The 22,085-nt window shown below is 33.7% G+C and overlaps 3 protein-coding genes and 1 non-coding gene across 12 annotated transcripts; 3 read left to right on the plus strand and 1 right to left on the minus strand.

Annotated features, from left to right (window-relative positions):
* Positions 1-378: 378 nt before the first annotated feature.
* On the plus strand, positions 379-2,870 carry LOC126683393 (pentatricopeptide repeat-containing protein At2g01740). Its single transcript, XM_050379269.2, has one exon. It carries the CDS (start codon positions 525-527, stop codon positions 2,154-2,156), a length of 1,632 nt encoding a protein of 543 aa, XP_050235226.1. The 5' UTR covers positions 379-524; the 3' UTR covers positions 2,157-2,870.
* A 460-nt stretch (positions 2,871-3,330) lies between these two features.
* LOC126680376 (cleavage and polyadenylation specificity factor subunit 3-II) lies at positions 3,331-11,601 on the plus strand. Of its 8 annotated transcripts, none has more exons than XR_008790830.1 (15): positions 3,331-3,440; positions 3,517-3,694; positions 3,776-3,848; positions 4,159-4,276; positions 4,628-4,701; positions 5,588-5,724; positions 5,797-5,860; positions 6,612-6,677; positions 7,048-7,117; positions 7,807-7,911; positions 8,374-8,515; positions 9,063-9,159; positions 9,321-10,271; positions 10,347-10,421; positions 11,121-11,601. XR_008790830.1 is itself a non-coding variant. In XM_056106029.1 (13 exons), the coding sequence occupies exons 1-13, from the start codon at positions 3,416-3,418 to the stop codon at positions 10,134-10,136; spliced, it is 1,965 nt and encodes a 654-aa protein (XP_055962004.1). In that variant the 5' UTR covers positions 3,331-3,415; the 3' UTR covers positions 10,137-10,571. The 8 variants fall into 8 exon arrangements, 1 of the variants encoding a protein (XP_055962004.1); XR_008790833.1 differs by having other exon boundaries at positions 10,382-10,421; positions 11,100-11,601; XR_008790831.1 differs by having other exon boundaries at positions 10,382-10,421.
* A 6,036-nt stretch (positions 11,602-17,637) lies between these two features.
* On the minus strand, positions 17,638-17,760 carry LOC126685248 (small nucleolar RNA SNORA11). Its single transcript, XR_007643359.1, has one exon. It is a non-coding gene; the product is annotated as a small nucleolar RNA SNORA11 (small nucleolar RNA).
* Positions 17,761-18,331: 571 nt separating this feature from the next.
* On the plus strand, positions 18,332-22,084 carry LOC126680377 (E3 ubiquitin protein ligase RIE1). Of its 2 annotated transcripts, none has more exons than XR_007641126.2 (5): positions 18,332-18,937; positions 20,166-20,285; positions 20,726-20,858; positions 21,002-21,529; positions 21,609-21,743. XR_007641126.2 is itself a non-coding variant. In XM_050375502.2 (5 exons), exons 1-5 carry the CDS (start codon positions 18,441-18,443, stop codon positions 21,768-21,770), a joined length of 1,071 nt encoding a protein of 356 aa, XP_050231459.1. In that variant the 5' UTR covers positions 18,333-18,440; the 3' UTR covers positions 21,771-22,084. The 2 variants fall into 2 exon arrangements, 1 of the variants encoding a protein (XP_050231459.1); XM_050375502.2 differs by having other exon boundaries at positions 18,333-18,937; positions 21,002-21,160; positions 21,609-22,084.
* The last annotated feature ends 1 nt before the right edge of the window (position 22,085 follows it).

Here is a 22,085-nt window from a genome sequence, read left to right on the forward strand (position 1 = left end):
TTTTATAAACCGTTTCAAAAACAGTTTATAATAGAGTTTTAAACGGTTTATCAAAAAATAATTTGAAACCGTTTTCAAAAACAGTTTTAAATAGAGTTTAAAACAGTTTTTAAAAGATAGTTTCAAACAGTTTACATAGTATTTTTATAAATTTTCAGAGTAAAAAATAAATTTTCAAAAATAAAAGTAAAAAAATAAATTTTCAAAAACAGAGTATTTTTACAAATATTTTTAAAAAGCGGAGTATTTTGTGCAATTTTTCAAAATCAAATGGATTGAAAGTTTGAAACCATGAACCAAATGAAACGACATCGTTTAGTCATCTGAAAAATACGACTAGCCGGCTAGCTTGCGCTTCGGCTTCCCTCCGTGTCTTCTGCTTCTGATCAGGGTTTTAGATTACTGCCTTAAAAATTAGGGTTTAAAGCAGCAATTCAATTTGATTTTTCTTCATCTTATTGACTGCAAATTCCTCACCTCCAAAAGAAATAAAATTAGAATCCCTCAAATAATATCATCAATGAATGAACAGAGAAGCTTTAAAATTCTTCTCCAACTTAAAGAGAACTTCAACTTTCCCCAAAGACCCATACAATTTCAACAAGCAGCTCCACCTCCTCACCAGTTCATCATGCGGTGACATATCTTTAAAGCTCCTCTCATACTTTATTTCAAAAGGGTACACTCCATTACCATCTTCATTCAACTCTGTAGTTTCATTTCTCTGTAAATTGGGTCATATTAGCTATGCTCATAAAATTGTACTTTCAATGCCGAAACTCGGGTCTTTACCCGATGTTTTTACTTACAATTCTTTGATTGATGGGTATTGTAGATTTGGTAGTGTTAGAGAAGCTTGTTTGATTATGAGGGGTGTTAGGAGTAGTGGGTGTAGAGTGGATTTAGTTACTTTTAATGCGTTGTTTAATGGGTTTTGTAAGGGGAAAATGAGGGTTGAGGTGTTTGTTTATATGGGTTTGATGTGGAAATGTTGTTTGCCGAATGTAATTACTTATGCGACTTTGATTGATGCGTTTTGTAAGTTGGGGGATTTGGCGATAGGACGGAAGTTCTTTTGTGAAATGAGGAAAGATGGGGTTTTGCCGAATTTAATTGCGTTTACTAGTTTGATTGATGGTTATTGTAAAGTTGGTGATTTGGATTTTGCGTTTGAGTTGTATAAGGAGATGAATGAGTGTGTGATTTCGCCTAATGTGTATACATATGGTGTGTTGATTGACGGTTTTTGCAAAAGAGGGATGTTGGAAAGAGCGGAATGGTTGTTTTTGAAAATGGTGGAAGTTGGGGTGATGCCGAATTCAACTGTTTACTCTTCGATGATAAATGGGTACTTAAAGAAAGGGGATATTGATATTGCGATGGCGTATTTTAGTAAAATGCGTAAGAAAAGGATTAAGCTTGATATAGTGGTTTATGGGGTACTCGTATCAGGACTTGCCAATAACGGTAGGTTAGACAAAGTTCTGGAAGTAACTGAGGATATGTCGAGTAGTGGAATAGTTCCTGATAAGATGGTACTAACGACACTAATGAATGCCTACTTCAATGCCGGGAATACAAAAGAAGCTTTCGGTGTGTATAAGGAGTTATTAGATCGAGGTTTTGAGCCTGACGTTGTAACTAATTCCAGCCTAGTAGACGGGCTCTGTAAAGATAGACGCTATCATGATGCTAAAGGGTACTTTTGCAAGGAGAAGGCTAATGAAGTTTCATATACTGCACTTATCGATGGGATTTGCAAGGAAGGAGATTTAGGTGAAGTTGAAAGAGTTGTAAGGGAGATGTCGGAAGCAGGATTCTTTCCGGACAAATTTGTCTATACTTCTTGGATTGCGGAGCTGTGTAGGCAAGGGCAAATAGTGGAGGCATTTAAGTTAAAGAACAAGATGGTTCGAGAAGATATTGAATTGGATTTAAAAACATATAGCTCTCTAATTTATGGTTTGGCTAGCAAAGGGTTAATGATTGAAGCAAAACAGCTTTTTGATGATATGTTGAAAAGGGGAACCAGTCCCGATGCTATGGTTTTTGATATTCTGATTAGAGGGTATCTTAAGCAAGATGACACTGTTGCCATCTCGCATTTGCATGAGGAAATGAGAAGGAGAGGACTTAAGATTATAGATGGTGAGTAAACGGGAAAAAGAAGTTTCTAATAACAGTTAAAAAGTCTGCTCTCATGGGTGCATAAAGTCAGATTAACATTCTTTGTTGGTTATGTAGCACGGACATGGATGGGACACTTTGGACACAGAAACTTGAAACGATGTTATTTGTTGTGTTAAAAATGAAGTTTTGTGTCCAAAACGACAGGTTCTCGACACATTTTTGAAACGGGCAACATTAATCGAATGAAATGGCTGTGCTAAAGCATGTTTTGTTGCACAAATTCTATGTCAAGCAGAGACTTTACAGGCTCTTAAATGGCTTTGTTGTGTATATAAAGGTCATACACCACTCGTAAGATCAAGTCTTGGCGGACCCAGAGGCAAGAAAAGAGGAAGATAGTGGTGACTGGAGAAGGGGACGGGATGAGATGATTAAAATTTAAAAGATGGGAACCCATATTCCCTACCATGAGGTCTTTTCGTGTAGCTGATACATTTACACGGATTTCCTCGCTCCATTCAAAAATAATATCAAAAGAAGTAAAGGACATTCGGAAACAGTCGACGGGCAGGGTAGAAGATGACTGTCCATCCTGCCTTTAGTTCCGCTCAGTGGTGTATTATCATGCATCTCATATACTACCATTTTAGTATTTTTCATGATAAATTCAAATGTATACTCTTGCATTTTATCAACTTCACAACAAAATTGCTATTTCAGGGTCTTAATTTTTTTTATTAGTGTTATTTATCTTCAAAATGCATTAAGTATTTGTATTTTTTCCGTTTTGGTCATTGGCGTGCAATAAAAATAAATAAATTTAGTTTTTACTTAAAATTGTGGTCAAATCTGTAAAAAAGCTATAATTGTGTGTCTAAAGTATGCTTGTATCCTGTATGTGTAGAATTATAATGACAAACTCTATTAGCAAATTTAAAAATCATTTTTATTCTTGTTAATTGTTCGGTAATCAATGGATAACTAAAATACTTATTTGATTTACTTTTAAAAAATTAAAATATTAATTTGAAAAAATTAAAAGTCTAAATACTAAATTAGCATATCATGAAAAGTTCAGACATCAGTGGTGTGATTTGTCCGTCTATTAAAACCTATTCAAAACGACATCTGCTGTACTATGAACTGCCGTTTTAACTCCACTCAACGCCTTTCTCTACGTTTAAAACGTAACACACGCGAGTTACCAAACAAAAAAGCGCGCGAACTAGCAACGGACTATCCATCTGCTAGGGTTTCACTTAACATTTTTCCAAAGAAAATCGCCATGGCTATTGAATGTCTCGTTCTCGGTAGGTTTTTACTATTATAGTCTTGAATATGCTGAATTTAAACTCAAAATCTCACACTCGAGAACATTTTCATCAGGTGCTGGACAGGAGGTTGGAAAAAGCTGTGTAATCGTAACAATCAATGGAAAACGCATAATGTTCGATTGCGGGATGCATATGGGATACGATGATCACCGTCGATATCCTGATTTCTCTCTTATTTCTGAATCTCGAGATTTTGATGCTGCTTTGGATTGTGTTATTATCACTCACTTGTAAACTCTTAATCTCGCTATTTCGTATTATGTTTTTCTGTTGTGCGTTTGCGTAATTTGTTGTTCGATTAATTGTTGCAGTCATTTGGATCACATTGGTGCTCTTCCTTACTTCACTGAAGTTTGTGGATATCGTGGCCCTGTTTACATGACGGTATAGTGTCTTTTACTTGTTCGATGTAATGCTTGGCTGATTATAAGTTTCTGTTTTCGCAAAATTTACTTTCAATTGGTTGCTATTAGTTATATTTCTGATTCTTAATTTTGAGAAGTGTATAATAAAGTGACATTTGAAAGTAATAATTAGTTTAATAATATTAGTAATCTCGAAAATGGAACATAAAAAAGATCAATAGTAGGAAACCCGAAGAAGACACTAAGTATAGTTTTCTAGTCTCATGACTAGAAGGACTGTAGTCTGGCTCTTACTTAATGTTCTTATTTGGAATTTTGTTTTGCTGCAGTATCCAACAAAGGCACTGGCCCCTTTGATGTTGGAGGATTATCGGAAAGTAATGGTTGATAGAAGAGGGGAGGAAGAGCAATTTACTTCTGATCATATTAAACAATGCATGAATAGAGGTATCTGAACCTTTTTGTCTCTGTCTACGGAACACGCAGTTTGTGGATGGTTGAATTTTTGTAGTTTAATTAAAATAAGACATGTAACCTGATCAAAAGGTAGTTAAGCTGACATGCCAACTTCTGATCTTGCTGCTTTGAACCTCTTTATCCTTTTTAATGAACTGGTTCCTTCTCATGCTGATGCTCTCAATTGCTGAAAATGCATAAAATCAGTTGACCTGGAAGTTTTCAGCAATCGAATGATGTGGCTGATTGCATATCAAATAATAGGGTTTTTTTTTTTTTTTTTACATTGTGGTTTATGGCTATCAATGTTTATGGACTTGTTGCTTTTATTTGATTATGCAGTTATAGCAGTGGACCTGAAGCAGACTGTGCAGGTTGACAAAGATCTTCAAATCCGTGCCTACTATGCTGGCCATGTACGATAACTTTAACTTAATGTTTGATGCAAATAATCTATATGGCATCTGCTCTAGCATTTGAGACACACAATATGTAGTGGAAGTTTGTTTCCTTCAGAAGTGGCTAGCCATCTTCTATATAGGAGTTTTATCTTTCACAGGTTATTCATGTTTTTGATGATAACAAATAATTGGCTTAATTGAAGCTCTAAAGACTGCATTTTTCAGCCCAAATACTGCATTGCATTGACTTGGTAAATGCACAGTTGTAGAAGGACAGCATATTGAAATTGTAATAGAACACATAGCAAGGGTAGACCTGAAATGATGTGCTGAAAGTAATCAAATAAGGATTATTTCTCGAAGATATTTTCACAAATGAAGTCCTAAATCAGGTAAAATAAAGGAAAATTATTCATATCACCCTTCTTACCAACTAGTTTGGGCGTAATTGAGCTGAGTACTAGAAAGTTTCTTAGATTTCTCATAATTGATTCTAGTAATAACTTATTGAAATTGTTAGATGCTTCTGGTTTTTCTTATAGATGCTAGCCAAGTAGACTTTATGGTGATACAATTTTTTTTTGCATGTCTTAGTGACAACTGCTGTGGTTGCTTAGAAGCCTTCACAAAAAAATCTCTCTGTGCACATAAATGTTTACAGATAAATCATTTTTTATCTAGCTAGGTTAAGTTGGTGGCTTGTAATTTTTCTCAGTATCAAATAAAATAATGTAGCATTTTTTTGTAAAAGGAGTGCTTTTCCCAGATCAGGTTAATTCTAGTAAGAAACTGCTCTTGGGAGAAGGGGGGAAGAGCGGGAAGTTCCTACATTATCTGACAGTTCTGTTGATCTGTTTAATGTTAATATTTGTTCTTTTTATTTCTTTATTTTGTTTATAAGGTTCTTGGAGCTGCAATGTTTTATGCAAAGGTGGGGGACTCTGGTATGGTGTACACAGGAGACTATAATATGACTCCAGATAGGCATCTTGGCGCAGCTCAAATCGATCGATTGCAGCTTGACCTTCTCATAACAGAGTATGTGGAAAGAAATAGGTTATGCAACAACTATCTAATGGAAATTCTATTAACTTATATTTATCGTCACAGGTCAACATATGCAACAACTATACGGGATTCAAAATATGCTCGGGAGAGGGAATTTCTTAAAGTTGTATGTGATCACTTGAGAATTCTTTCTATGTATGGACTGCTATCATTTATTGTACATTACATCCCCTTTGACACACCTATCTTTCCATGATGTTAAAATATTATGTGCCTTTTCTTCCTTGTTCTTTTGACCGTTCTTTTGACCGAGCTGTATGATCCCATATTGTCTGTGTCGGACTTTCCCGAAAGTATAATGCGATTCTTTCTTATAAGGTCAAAAATCTAGCTCAGAAATTGTGTTTAATCACTGGAGTGAGGATTGTTACTTCAACTTATTTGAACATACAAGTTTGCTTAATTTTCTTCCTAAACTGCAAATAAGGATTGCATCCTGGAGAATGGATAAGGTCATATGAGATTTATATCATAAGTTCTATCTCTTATTTATAATCAACATCCTTTTGCGAGTTTTTCTTTTCCTATATGTTCCAAAAAAGTTATGTGCTTTGGGTGTCAAAACCTAAATTCTATATTTATTTGTCCTTTATTTTAAAATGATGCTTCTTAGATATCTAGCGATATGCCCATGACCGTCATGTGTGGTTTATTTGAATGTTGTATTAGCAAGCTGTGCTGACGATTGCGTCCAACACCTATAAGGATGTAATTTGAATTATTTGTGTTGAGATATTATGTAAGGATATTAAAATTTAATTATTGGCTGAACATGTATGGATATAGATAAATTTTGAAGTGAGTGTAGATATAAGTGGCATCACTGACTTTAGTGTTTTTAAATCCAACTGATTTAGGTTCACAAATGTGTGGCTGCTGGTGGAAAAGTCCTGATACCCACATTTGCTCTTGGAAGAGCTCAGGTATTTTATCAATGTGTCTTTTTACTCTTATTTTTTCTACAAGTTGCCTACGTTTAGAGGTTTAATTATATGTAATTCGTAGACCACTTCACCACTGATAGAATGTAGATAAGTGAGGCTAGATGCAGCAATATTAATCTTGACCAGACATTGGCTTGAGGCCACCATTGATTGTTTTATAGGGTCAAGTCCATGATGCATACATACAATAATTTTTTTTTGGAGCATTTATTTCTCTGTTTGGTGCACCATTTAATTTTTCGTTTACGTGCTTGATTGGTGCATGCTTCACCATGAGATTTTTATTGTTATTAAAGGTTACGAATTTATTTGCCTTGATGATCTCATGTTCTTATAATTTTTCATTCAGGAACTCTGCATATTGTTAGATGATTACTGGGAGCGCATGAATCTAAAAGTTCCTATTTACTTCTCAGCAGGTATGCTGAGCATGTTATAATAGGTCAATACTATGTTTTTCGTTAGCAGAATACATTTCCTTGTTATTAATTTCATTGTTTTTGTTTTACCAGATCAACTAACAGTTTAAGAGTGAATTTGTTTTTCTTTCCATAATAAAGTTAACAGTTGCATGGTTTATATTAAAAATCATCATGAAACTAATTGGTGGTAGTTCTCTATTTTCAGTTTCATAAAGATTTTGACCCCTTTAAAGTTTTTTGAAGTGAACTTAGTAAATTCCTTTCATTCAGATGGATCTCATTTTTGTAAAGATATCACATTTACACATTAATCCACCATCGGATTTGCTTGCAATGACTGGCATGCTTGCATGGCTGTATACTTGGGAACAGCTTGTTGGCTTAGATGGCTAATTTGAAGAGAAGCTTTTGTAAATAATCAAATAAATAGCTGTCTTCGTCATTCGTTTTTGTCACTCGACTAGTGCTCACCCATATATAGTTTTTTTTTTACTCAAGTGTTTAAACGTTAATAACTTTTGTCATCTCATGTTCAAGCATCTTACCTGCTTTCACCGGATATAGGACTATTATAAGTGCTTCTCAAGTGCTCTTTTGCATGTGTGTATCTTGTTATGTTTCAAATTTTGTTTGCAGATAGGGTTGTGATAATTCATGTCCTCAAGATTGTATTTTTACTTTTACAGGTTTGACAATTCAAGCAAATATGTACTACAAAATACTTATCGGCTGGACCAGCCAGAAGATCAAAGAGACATATACTACACGCAATGCATTTGATTACAAAAATGGTAACTGATGCAATTATCACTTGAGCATTCCAATGTTTTAATTCATTTGTGGTCATATAGGTGCTAGATGTTATGGAGCTGCTGAATTAAAAGCATTTTGATCTTACGGTTTGATTTAATGAAATAAACTGCAGTAATGACTTCAATAACTGGTATTGCCAGGGCTCTTCATTTCAGTAACTTGCCAAAAATAAAATAGCATATTCAATGAAATACTGAGTCTGGAAGTATGTGGGATTTAGTAGAAGACACTAGGCCATCTTGAGTGTAATGAACAGAGCAATGGCCCGACTTAAACTAATTTTGCTGCGATTGATGAAATATGTCCAATTTCAGAGTAGTCTTTTGTCTGTTATATGTCCAATTTCATAGTAGTCTTTTGTCCGTTATTTTTTATCCTAATTAATAGTATACATATTATATCGAGTATATATGTATTTAATCATTATTTTAATATTGCAGTTCATCCTTTTGACCGTTCTCTTATTGATGCTCCTGGACCATGTGTTCTCTTTGCCACACCTGGGATGATTAGTGGTGGATTCTCACTTGAGGTTTTTAAACGTTGGGCTCCATGCGAGATGAATCTAGTAACATTGCCTGGGTAGCAACATTTTTTCATTCTTACTTTGGTTTCAGTTATAACATAGGCAAATACTTGTGCATATCTAGTAAGGGGCATAATAGTTGATATTTAAGAAACACCATGTGAAAATACTCATATAAGGACTTTAAGCTTCTGACCGTGCAACATCATCAACATCAAATATTTATCGTTTACTTTTTCTTGACATCATTTTTGGGGAAGAAAGAGAAAAACAATTCCCTACTTTTGTATTAGCACCCATGGTATCATAAGTTCGAAGTTCCATTTAGATCACTTTTTAGCTTTTCTAACTGTTTTAGTAAGCTCACTTAAGGAAAGTTTATGCCTATCTATTTATGATACTGATTGTTTTGTTTGAGGTATATGTTGTAAATTAGACACTTGCATGAAGATTTAGCTCTCACTAAATTGTAAACAGAAACATTCAGTTTGTTGGCTGTAGCTTCTTTTGATAATTCATTATATTTGTTCCTTGGGTGTTTGCAGTCGTGATTCTGTAGAAACTGCATGCTAATTGTAAGTTCTATAATTTCCAATTTTCTAGATATTGTGTTGCTGGAACCATTGGACACAAGTTGATGTCAGGTAAACCTACTAAAATTAATTTGGACAAGGACACCCAAATTGATGTGCGATGCCAGGTGCGTATATATCCAGACTCTTGTATTATGATTATTGTCATTATTACCTTTCCGTATGCTTCAATATTTTACATGCATGTGAATGGAAATCCGAATATATTTTTGTGTTGGCTATTATATCCTCTTTTTTATAACAATATTTACCCTTCTAATGTTGCCAGATTCATCAATTGTCTTTCAGTCCCCATACAGATGCGAAAGGAATTATGGATCTTGTTAAATTTCTCTCCCCTAAACATGTAATTCTAGTACATGGTGAGAAGCCTAAGATGGCTTCTCTCAAAGAAAGAATTCAGTCTGAATTGGAAATTCAATGTTATGTTCCTGCAAATTGTGAATCAGTGCGCATTCCTTCGACTATCTATGTGAAAGCAAATGCCTCTGATGCCTTTATCAACAGTTGCATGAGTCCTAATTTCAAGTTTATGGACAAAAGTTTAGAGGATGCATCTGATAACTTAGAAAGCATAAGTGCTGCATCTGGACTTCAGGTGAGTGATGAAAGAGCTGCTGACGGAATATTGGTTATGGAAAAGAACAAGAAGGCGAAGGTTGTCCACCAAGATGAGCTTCTGCTCATGTTGGGAGAAAAACAGCACAAGATTCAGTTTGCTTATTGTTGTTCGGTAAACGTTAACAACTTGGATCAGACTGTAAGAGACCGTAGCTCGGCAGATGATGAACTTGACTCCTCTGAGAAACCTCGTTGGCTTCAGCAATTATTCATAAGACTTTCAAATGATTTTCCTGGACGGATCGTTCACAACTTTGGGGAACATCTTAAAGTGGAGTCATTTAAAGTATCGACTTGTCTGAAGGATGACTGCCCTTACAGAAAAACTAGTAGTATAAGAAAACCAGGAGTGTTTTTTTGTTGCACTTGGTCTACGGGTGATGAAAAGTTTGCATGGGAAATCATTTCGACAATGGAGAAGTGTCATTTGACTATTGAAAAATTCAGTGTCAGTTCTGAATGAAAAACTTGTGCTGCTGGGAGCGCATCTGATTATTGAAGAACTCATTGAAACGTAAGTACTGAAGAATCAACAATGAGCTCTTGGGCATTAATTCACGACTTGTTGGCACCAAGGAACCAGCTGCAGTTAACACTGGTAAAGCATCATTTAAATCATTTCCTCTAGTATTTAATAGAGAGTCTAATTTTTGATATGCTGTGCTTTCTTAAGCCTTTATATTGAAACTCGACCATGGCTTTCGGCAGCTAAATGAGAAGAGCATTGTGATTTAGAGTCGGATATCAGGTAAAATGGACTAACTTTCTGTTGCTTTCGACAATTTCCATTTTCGACATACCCACCTTTACGCCTGTAGGCTGCATTGGCTTCTCTATTTTGTTTAATGTGACTACTGGATTCTTTTAACATTAATTTAATCTTCCGTTTCTATTGCAAGTTGCAACTACCTAATAGAAAGGATTCTTTTTTCCGCTACAAATCATAATTGGGTCCATCTAACTTCTACTCTTACTCTCATTTCGATGGTTAAATGATGATCTTTATTTCGATTCAACGGGTAATTATTAGTGCACATATGTTTTTTTTTCCACTTGGTGTTTCTTAATAATACATCATTGATGGAAAAGGTGGTGTAGAGTTATTTAATCGACAATGGTTCGTTTTGCTCCTTGAACTTGTCGTAAACGATCAAATAAGGTCAAGTTCATGGTTTTGGACAAAAACACTCTCAAAATGGTTTTTTAGCTCGTTTTACATTTTCGCTCCAATTTGTACTTTTCGCTCCAATTATTTTTTATCACTTCAGTTTCGTTTGTACATTATGTTCTAATGGTTTTCTGCCAGCAAAACAAGCTAAAGTATTTTGAAATTTTTATCTAAAATTACGAGCTTGACCTTATTCGCTCTTTTCTGGTAAACTTGAGGAGCAAAATAAATCATAATTTAATTGCGCTACAATGGCAGCATTTTATGTCTTTTGTATAGGAAGTAAAAGCAAAGGACGAGTAGGGATTGAAGTACAGATGAATAATGGAGAAAGAAAAAGCCATCTGCCAGTCAACACAGGGAAACCCCATACCTCATCTGACTCGCAGCTTAGATGTGCATTCGGTTTAAACCAATCAACCCGACTTTTTTTTTTATTAAAATTGAGTCGAATTAAAATTTTAAGGTATTAAAATTTCTCGGACCAAACTGGTTGGTTCGGTCAATCTTCAGTTCGATTCCGCTATTTTAATTTGGCTTATAGTAAAAAAATCTTATATCCAACACCCGTATCAAACCAAAAAAAAAAAACTAGTATTAGTTAGTTTGGTTTGATTACTACATTCGATTCAGTTTTTGCACGTGCTCAATCACTCACAACAGAATGGGTGAATGAGACTTGAGAGGACCATTCCCTTTATATGGACAAAATAGGATCTTTCGCGTATGCCTCCAATTTCACATGCATTTTCTACGTCAATGGCTGCTCCATACTACTCCTATATTTTATTTCTCATTTTTCTCAGAGTTCATATACTGTGCGTATGCCTTCTTTGAGGGCAGGTTTGCTAAAAAAAGTATGGAAATGAAGAAATTTCTGGTCTGGTTTATTAAATTCTTTTAAACTTTAAAATTAAAATGTCAAATAAAATAAAATGTTTGTAATTTTAATAACGGTTATTTGCATATAAATCAAAAAAAATCGTGTTTGTAGCGATTTAAGTATAATGTTTAAAATTTGACATAAAAAAACTCAACTTTTCATTTTTTTTTTGGCACTACACAGTCTAAAGTCATTATTCGGCACCGTTTCAGCCACTAAAATCTATCAAAATGACATCGTTTGGTGAAGAGAAAACGCATAATTGCTAGAAAATGCTAAGAAATGGAATATTTGACATTTTTGTCAAGTTTTAAATGTTTCGTTTAAATCGCTATAAAAACAAAAGGTTAAAATGATAAATGCAAATAACCCTTTTAATAAATAATTATTTACGTCAAGCTTAGGAAAATGAATAAAATTTGTTTGATTATTTGAAAAAATGTTAGGTTAATTTTTTTATTTCTAATTGAATTTGAATTATTTGTGATATCATATAAGTCCTGTTATACCCTTTCGTCTGTATGAAAAGTACTTTCTATACTATATTGTACTTTAGAGGTGCTTGTAGTTCTTTTTTTTTTGGTAAGCCCATCCGGTTTCCAAGACTTCGCCCTGACTAATCCGGATTCGACCCGCGTCGCGCACCTGGCATGGTGGGTGAGTTTGTCAGTGGGAATTTTCTGCATTCACAAGAACTCGAACCCGATACCTTACTTAACCGATACCAAACCGCTTACCACTTGGACCAACTCCCATTGGTTGCTTGTAGTTCTTCTCTCTACCAATATACAATCAAATAATTAAATCAACCATTCCATGTGAATGATTTCAATCTTGTCGACAGTTGTCATAATTCCACTATTTTGTTTTAAATGTCGGATAATATGGACACATTATGAAATAGTTTTTTTTTCTTATCTTCATTAAAATATTGTAGTCGTATTAAGATTCAAACTTGAGACATTCAACAAAATCTCACAAAATTAGAATACAAATTCCATTATGTTCATTATTGAAAAGTAACATGTAGATTTTAATAAATTCATTGCCAAGATACCCCTAGTACTTAATTATTTTCTTGTATACTGTAGACACCGTATCATTTCCTGTTTATAATACTATTAATGTATATGTTTGGTGAAGCTACCTAACGTTTTAGCAAAATCTTAATAATAATTAAGTGAGCATTTGTGCCGTTCATCAATGTTTAATTTCCCAAAAGAATAAAATATTGTCACCACTAGTTAAGGTGTCCTGTATTGAGAGGAGTATCTCGATATGTTCATACTTCATGCCATCATTCGTTTTAAAATAATAATAATATGTATACTCTCTCCGGTTCATAATATTTATCGTATTTAAAAATGTTTTTGATCTATACTATTTAGAATATTTAGAATATCAAAAGCATTTATTGTCATTTTCCAAATTTATCCCTAACAATAAATAATTTAGTAAGAATAAAAAAATTAGTCAAACATAAAAAAATAGTAACTAGTATGGGCAATTTAGTAAAAGAGAATATTGATCAAGACATGTTCATTACTTTTTTAATCTATGTAAAATGGCCAAATGCGACTAATATTATGGATCAGATGGAGTATATAGGTAGTTCTATCATTAATATTGTAAATAATGTAAAATTAGTGGGTTAAAAGTATAAATTTTACTACTAGATGTACTAACTTATAATTTAGGATTCTTAATACAAATAGTAGGCTTTCAGTAGCTTAATTTTTTTTATATTAATTGGATTACAGCTGAATACTTTCATGTAATTTCCAAAAAATTAATTTGATCCATATTTATAAGAACAATTTGGTGAAATTCTTCTTCAATAATTTGCAGGTTGGCATTGTGGTGATAGATTAAGATTTTTATTTTAACTTAAGTTATGTCTCTGTTTTAATACAACCTAATTGTTTTTTCTTTCTCTCTTTTTTGACAGCAAAATTACTTTCTTATGAAATTGAATGAATTTTTTTTAAAAAAAACGAGCTGTTAAAATGGGATACTGTAAGAATCCTAATAAGATTGAAAAAAAGATAAATAATAGTAATTTATATTTTTTTGATAATAATAAATATTTTATGTAATAGATAATTAAAAATAAAATATAACTAAATGTAATTTATATTTTTTTGATAATAATAAACATTTTTGTATTGCTGTTTTCTGTTTTCAGCTTAAGTGGGGATCCCTCAGACTTTTGTAATAGGGCGCTTTCTGCTTTTGTTTGTTGTTGTTAGTTCTTTTGGTCCTCTCTTAGCTTGTTAAAAAGAGGGTTTAGGTGTATTCTCGTTTGTTATTTATCAAATGAACCTTTTGGTTGTTTTCTAACAAAAAAAAAATATAACTAAATGTAAACTAAAAAAGAGGATTTCGTTAAGTATTTTTCAAACTAGCAAAATATAGTCTAATTTTATTAAGTGTTTTTCAAATTAAAAAAAGGATAATTATACACCGCCTTTACACTAAATTATAACTTTATCACGACTTTTAAAGTTGTCAATTTTATTCACTATCTTTTATTTTTGCAATTATATCACCGTTTGGAAATACAAAGATTTGTAGTCGATGTGGAAGTGTTTTTCCTCTCTAAAACCCTAAAGCAGGGGGTCTTCCAAGTATGGTATCAGAGCTGACTGGCCACACCCGGCCTGAGCTGCCATCTCTTTCTCTTGGTCAAAAGGTATTTCCGCTCCTAAAGGAAACACTCTTTCTTGCTTGCCACAAAAAAGAAATTTCGGCACATTCATCAAGTTTAGAAAAGCATGTAACTCCTTCAAAGATCCAAGCAGGAAGCAATCCCGTCCTTATGCTTGTTAGGACAGCCAGAAAGAAATCCCCTCTTCCGCTTAAGGAACCAAGCATTGGTTCTTGAGAATGGTCTGTTCACATGAACAAATCGTCACTTACGAAAGAATAATGTGGCACCCAAGTCATATTTTATAAGTAATTAACGTAACTGCAAAAAAATGATAACTGTCTAACAAAATAAAAATAATGATTGATGAACGGTATAATTGAAAAAAGAAGATAATGAATGAAGTAAACAATTTTTAAATATCGTGATAGAATTGTAATTTAGCTTAAATGTAGCGATTTTATATATAATTATTATTAAAATAATCAAGTCTAGTTAAAATTGAAAATATTAAAAAATGATATTTTTTGGATGAATAAATAAACTGTTATATTGGATAAGTGACTATAAATGAAAGTTCAAAATAACTGAAATTTAAATTTTAAAAAGATTTGAAAAAAATTGATTTTATCAGAAACAATATGAGAATTTTAAGGTATTAGGTGTATATTTTTAAAAAAGAATTAAAAATATTTACAATGAAAAAATAAATAAATTTAAATTATATATATGTGGAATATAAAATAGTTTGATATTAAATTAATAGCATTTCTATATATTTAACCACCATAACCGGTAGTGGTTAAATCAAAAAGAAACAAAAATGATAGAAAGAAAATAGCTAAATAATAAATAATCTATACCCATTGCAGATACGTAGTAAATGAACTGAGCTGCTTACGAATAGTTCGGCGTTTGACTCAATAAAAGTTTAATTTGTGTTCTAGATAAACTGATTAAGTTTGAAGTTACGCTATATTATTTAAATAAGCCTAACATGAACATAGTAAATTTTAGCTAGTTTGTATTCGCGAACAACTCGTATATGAACTAGTTGAGTTGTTTGTAAATAGACCCATATGTGAATTCGATATAGAGTTCGTAAATTAGTTCATATAGAAGCTAGATAAATATTTTTTTCAACGAGTTTAGCCAACGACAGAAGGAGGAGGTGGCATGGGATGGCCATGGTCCCCTCCAACTTACAAGAAAATGTTAAAATTTGTACCTAAAATTTTTAAATTTTGTAATTTGGCCCTCCCTAATTTAAAAAATCATCTCTCCATATATTACATATTGCAATTTGGCCATCTCGAAATTAAAATCATGACTCCTTCACTAGGCCTAACTTACAAATTAACTCATACATAAGTTCGATTATGGATTCCCACATTGTTTCATATTTAAATTAAATATAATATATAAATTTTAAATATAAATTTTAAATAATTTTATTTATTTAAAAATAATCGTAATGTCATATAATTTTGGCTTAAATGCACCAAAAATCACCAAATTTCGCGTGTTTTTGATAATTAACATAATATTTTAATTTTGGCAAAAAAATTACACGAACTTTTAAAATTTTGCAATTATAGACACCATCACCATTTTAGATGTAAAACGACACCGTTTTAGATCAAAACAGTTTTAGATTAAAATGGCGTGTTCTGGATGTAAAATCACACTATTTTTCAAACAAAAGACACACGTGCTCTTAATTGCAAAATTTTGAAAGTTCATGTACTTTTTTCCCAAAATTAAAAGATTATGTTAAATACTAAAAACACATGAAAGTTGGTGATTTTTAGCGAATTTAAACCTATAATTTTTAATTTATTCAAATTGCATATCAAAATTATATAATTATGTTAATTCATCAGAATTGTGTAGTTTTAAGCTCATGTTTTTTCGTATAATTACTAAACAAGCCGAGTTCTTGAACAGGTGTTGAAATGCTAAACGAGCTTGATTCTAGCTCGTTAATATCTCGTTCATAAACTCAATTCGTTTAACATCCAAACGAATGAACATGATGTGAACATTAATCGAATATTTGAGGTGGGCTTAAAGCTTAAAATACTGAGATAGCTCTTAGCCGTTGTCACGGATATTGAGGTATTCAGACAATCTGGATTACATTCCGTACATATATACCTTACCTTCTTGTTTACAACTTTCGCATCTGAATATCATAAATCTTAAATGAACCGAATGTAAAGTATTTTGTTAAAAATTCAAACGAACATAAACACTCCAAAATTCTGCTTCGGTCGGTTTATTTACACCCTAACTGTAGAAAGCAAATGAAACGAATACATCAACAAAAACCAAAAAAAAAAAACATAACTTTGGTAGTTGGATTGTATTTGTATCTACCGTTCAAACATGAAAAGACCTAACCAGAAAGTACAACACAAATATAGAAAACATTAACTAATTAAAAAAGGCTTATTCACCAAAAAATGCCAAACCTTTACGTCTCGAGTCAGATTTAGCCAAACCTTTAAAAACCACCAGATTTAGCCAAACCTTATATGTTATGTTTCTTTTTTAGCCATTTTTGAATCGAACCGAATTTTTTGCCTACATGTCATCCATGTCACTGCTAACTTAGCAAAACTAGCCGACATGGCATTCCAAATCACTAATCCAAACCTAACCAAACCAAACACTAAATCAAACAAAATCAAATTCAACTAATTCAAATCAATTCAATTTTTATTTTAAATTATATTTAATTAAAATAAATATTAATTATCTCAATATTTTATTTTATTCCGATTAAAATTCACGCCGACTAATAAATTTAGTTAAATTTAATTTTAATTAATTTCTGTATAAATTTTAATTAGTTAAATAAAAAATATAAATCATCTAAAATTAATATATATAAAAAAATTAATTACCGCTAATCTTTTTTTAAATAATGTTATTAAAATTTTCGATGCTTAAATATTCTTTAAAAAAATTAAACAATTTTTTTTATCGAAATTCAGACCCACCGTGGTGGTGGATCTGTCAAAAAACGACAGACCCACCGGCAATGGTGGGTCTGTTCTCAAACAGACCCACCACCACGGTGGGTCTGTGAGAACAGACCCACCATTGCCGGTGGGTCTGTTCTCACAGACCCACCACCACGGTGGGTCTGTTTGAGAACAGACCCACGGTGGGTCTGTTCTCAAACAGACCCACCATTACCGGTGGGTCTGTTCTCGCAGACCCACCACGACGGTGGGTCTGTTTGAGAACAGACCCACCGGTGATGGTGGGTCTGTGACAGATCCACCGGTGATGGTGGATCTGTTCTCACAGACCCACCATCACCGATGGGTCTGTTCTGAACAGACCCACCATCACCGATGGGTCTGTTCTGAACAGACCCACCGGTCTTTTCAGAACAGACCCACCGGTGGTGGGTCTGATTTTTTGTAAAAAAAATTTTAAAAAAATATTTAATTTTTTCAAAAATTATATTGAAAAATTATTCCGGCGGTCGGTTTTTCGTATGCGTCTCGGTGGCGGCCGATTTTTGATTGATTAAAATTAATTAAAATGACGGTGAATTTTTATTAATATTATAATGTTGAGATTATTGAAATATGAGTTTTAGTAATTAATTAATAATTAATTTGATTTATTTGGGTTTGATGTTTTTTGGTTTATTATTTGGTTTGATTAAGTTGGGTTAGTGAATGTGCCATGTCAGCAAATTTTACTAAGTTGTAGGTGACATGGATGACATGTGGACAATAATTTTGGTTCGATTCAAAAATGGCTACAATTGACACATAACATATAAGGTTTGGCTAAATCTGGTGGTTTTTAAAGGTTTGGCTAAATCTGACTCAAAACGCAAAGGTTTGGCATTTTTTGGTGAATAAGCCATTAAAAAAACATAAAATCCCCAAATAAGTGAGATAAAAAAATTATTTAAAACTTTCTAGACTTCCAAATTTAAAATCAAAAACCGAAAAAAACGCTAAGTGACACTGCACCTCCTTCTTACTTTCTCTCTCTAAAAAGCCCCCACTCCATTTCCTTCTCTCTCTAACTATCTTCCCCCATGTCAACAACAACCGCACCGCCGGAGGATGAGCCCCACGCGCCACTCCTCCTCCCGCGGCAAGACTCGCCAATCAACTCACCGCGTCAACCGTCGCTTGCAGTCCTCCTAGGACGCGCCACAGGCCGGCGAGGTCCATCGATGCTAGTAAGAGAAACAGCAGCTCGCGAGTTAGAAGAGCGACGCGCCGACTGGGGCTATTCAAAGCCGGTAGTAGCTTTAGATGTTATATGGAACACGGCGTTTGTAGTGGTGTCGTTGACGATGTTGATATTGACGGCGAAGGAGAATCCTGATACGCCGATAAGGATTTGGATCTGTGGATATGCGTTGCAGTGTTTAGTTCATGTCGTTTTGGTTTGGTTAGAGTTTAGGAGACGGAACTCGCGGAGAGTTAGAGACGAAGAGAGACAACCGCCGCTAAGTGAAGCGGAGAATGTTGATAGTGAAGATGATGACGGTAGCGATAGAGTTTCCGGCAGTTCGAGCCGGTCAACGTGAGTTGACTTTTTTATTTGTGTTTTTTGGAGTTTAGGGTTTAGAACAGTTTTTATAGTTGTTAGTTATATGTGTGAATTGGAGTAATTCTGTTAGATATGAAACCTTTTTAGTCTATTTAGGGATTTTTTTTTTTGTAAAGTCATATGAATTATACTGCTTTGCTAGTTAGAAATATAGCTTATTTGATGAGAACTATATCAATTTTAGGAAAAAAATTTCCAAAAATCAGCTAAGTAGCTAAAAAACTTTTTCTAATTTTAGGGATTTTTTTCCTCCTAATTTTAGGGAAATTCTATTTTTGTTGTGTTTGTTTGTATTGATTGTTACCTTTTTTTTTGAATAGGATAGGAGGTATATAATAAGGGTCTAACAACTGATGTTCTAAAGTGTTCAGTTGATTTGATTTAGCTTAGAGTTAGACCGAATAAAATACCTATTTTCCTTCCTATGCTGGATTGGTTAGTTTGGGGTTTGTTCAGGCAACGGTATTGGGAAATTAATCCTGAGATATGATTTGGGTTTAGGAATGAATGTGCTGAATGGTATAGGATAAATGTGTTATGTGAGAGTTAGGGCTCTTAGAGTAGCTTGCTTCATATGGACTAATGCTAAAGATCTGGTCACTCTTACACCGTCATTTTTAGTTTATTTGGTGGGATTGGTCATGGCCAAACACCATTTTCTAACTTCTACGACGATGTATTGCTGTTGTGTGTGTCTTTTAATGCAACCGGTCTTGATATACTAAAGATTCGTTCTTTCCTTGTGCTCCCAGCTAGCAATAAGAAGGACAAAAGTTTCTCTCTTTAACTTTAGTGTTCACCTTTTCTCAAGTTCTTTTTCTTTTGTCATGACCCTCAGATTCTGATGCACCCTAATTGTCTTTTAAGGTTGAATTGTTTGGTAGCATGAAGGAATGTCAATTAAGTTTCTCTTGGATGGATCTTTATTAGAGTTCAAGTACTAGATTCTGAAATGTTTAATTTTCTTACGTGCAAGTCCTTGTTGACTATATCTGTATACCCAGTTTTTGGATTTTCCAATTATTTTTGTCACAGATATAGCACTTCAACCATGGTTTTATTGCTTGATGTGAAGTATGAATTCAGTGTCAGATTTCTCTGGTTCTAATTGTCTGGAAATGCTTTTTATATTGTGTTCTACTGCACATTGCAAGATTTATGCAGTTTTGGTCTTGTTCTGATTATTTTATGGGTGTCTCAGTGTCACCAAGCGGTGTGAATCAGTGAACACAATGGTGTCCTTTTTATGGTGGATTGTTGGCTTTTATTGGGTAGTTTCTGGTGGCGATGAACTTTTGCAGAATGCTCCACGCTTGTATTGGTATGTCCTCTCCACTCTTTTTTCACTTGATTTCCTTTATTTCCTTTTTACCATTCTATGCTTTTACTTTATGGTTGACTTTTCATTGTCATGGGTTTGGACAAGTCTGTTCCTGCTTGCCCTTAAAGTTAAAAGTTTAAATGCGAATGCTTAGTCTGAAGTTATTTCAAGTAAAAAGTTAGTTTTTAACGTAAACATGTAATGCTGCTGTATTTATTCTACCTCTAATACGTGTGAAATGGCAAAGCTTTCGGTCTTGGCTTTTGCCTGTCCTGAGCTTGGGATGAATATGCATGGGCCTACTTTTAAGGGAAAGGGAGGGAGAAGGTTGCAGAAAACTTCTCGATGTTATTTTTGGTGCTGATTTCCCAAATTGTTATCTGAATTATATTTTGTTTTCCAGATGCAGCGTACAAATCTCTAATTTTGAATCCGTGCAGGCTGGCTGTGGTTTTTCTGGCATTTGATGTGTTCTTTGCGATCTTTTGTGTTGTTTTGGCATGTTTGATTGGGATCGCTCTCTGCTGTTGCTTGCCATGCATCATAGCGATTCTATATGCTGTTGCAGGGCAGGTATGAATATAGTTGTATTTCTCTGAAATGAGAACAAATCTTGAACAAACTAAAGTCTTGAACCTGCTTTTTGGTATTGTTTTGTTTTTTTCGTGTGATTAAGTGGAGCTTACTAATGATGTTATTTCATTTTTACTAAGCAGGAAGGTGCATCAGATGCTGATCTTAATATTCTACCGAAGTACAGATTTCAGGTCACGGATGATGTGGATAAGCCCAGTGCTGGAGCAGGGAAAATGGTCCCTATTGATATGAGTAGCGAATACTTGGCAAATGAGCGTGTACTCTTACATGAGGATTCTGTAAGTCGCTCTTTGACAAAAGAAACCTTTTTCTGAACAAACTAAACCGAATTAAAGAGTACTTTTTATTTCTATAATGCTATTCCTTTCCGAGGTTAGTTTACGTTATCAAATGCGCCTCGCAGTTGTCCTAACTTTCTTTGCAGCTCATTTGTAAATTGGTAAGTTATGGTAAGTTTAGATAGAACCTTATCCGGGGTTATGCTTGAAACACTTTTCGAAGATCATTTACAGAATTGCAGACACTGAATAATGAGACAATTACAAAATTTTATGGTCATTAGCTAATGATTATAGCTAATAATTTATATGACCTGGACCTCGAATGACTGGCTTTATATCAAAAGATTCGAGATTGGTTGATTCCAGGTTAAGCTTTTACTGGTCCCTTGTGGTTGATTCAGCAACTATTGTTATAATTATAATTTTCTATTCTTTTATTTGTCAGGAATGTTGTATATGTCTCTGCTCATATGAGGATGGAGCTGAGCTTCATACGCTCCCTTGCAACCATCATTTCCACTCTACATGTATTGTGAAATGGCTCAAAATGAACGCCACATGTCCTCTATGCAAATTCAACATTTTGAAAGGAAACGAACCGGTATAATGAAAAGGAGAGCAGATTCGCTCGCTCCTTTCTGTTGTATGTACAGAAGAAATCAGGGCACAACGAAAAGCTTCTCCAAATTCTTGTGAAAAATACAAATATTGGGCCTACTTGATAGAGCAGCAATGTGTTTTTGGAGTCGGCTTGATTAGTATGTATTTATTTGTTCGGGATACTTGCAGGAGAAACAAAAAATTGTTTTGTACTATTGACTCCTATGTCTCCATATCACCAGATAAGTATACATAGTGCAATGTTGTTTTTTCTTATCTGTTTTGTATAAATATATTTGAAGCAAACCATTTTGCTCTGTAT

The sequence above is a fragment of the Mercurialis annua genome, linkage group LG5, assembly GCF_937616625.2.
Source record: "Mercurialis annua linkage group LG5, ddMerAnnu1.2, whole genome shotgun sequence".
Lineage (NCBI taxonomy): Eukaryota > Viridiplantae > Streptophyta > Magnoliopsida > Malpighiales > Euphorbiaceae > Mercurialis > Mercurialis annua.

Excerpts from the sequence above, each read along its gene's own strand:
- LOC126680376 (XM_056106029.1), top strand. The coding sequence starts at position 3,416 with ATGGCTATTGAATGTCTCGTTCTCG. Across the intron at positions 3,849-4,158 it reads GTGGCCCTGTTTACATGACG|TATCCAACAAAGGCACTGGC; the intron begins GTATAGTGTCTT and ends GTTTTGCTGCAG. Across the intron at positions 4,277-4,627 it reads TAAACAATGCATGAATAGAG|TTATAGCAGTGGACCTGAAG; the intron begins GTATCTGAACCT and ends TTGATTATGCAG.
- LOC126680377 (XM_050375502.2), top strand. The coding sequence starts at position 18,441 with ATGTCAACAACAACCGCACCGCCGGAGGATGAGCCCCACGCGCCACTC. Across the intron at positions 20,286-20,725 it reads AATGCTCCACGCTTGTATTG|GCTGGCTGTGGTTTTTCTGG; the intron begins GTATGTCCTCTC and ends GAATCCGTGCAG. Across the intron at positions 20,859-21,001 it reads TATATGCTGTTGCAGGGCAG|GAAGGTGCATCAGATGCTGA; the intron begins GTATGAATATAG and ends TTTACTAAGCAG.
- LOC126683393 (XM_050379269.2), top strand. The coding sequence starts at position 525 with ATGAACAGAGAAGCTTTAAAATTCTTCTCCAACTTAAAGAGAACTTCA.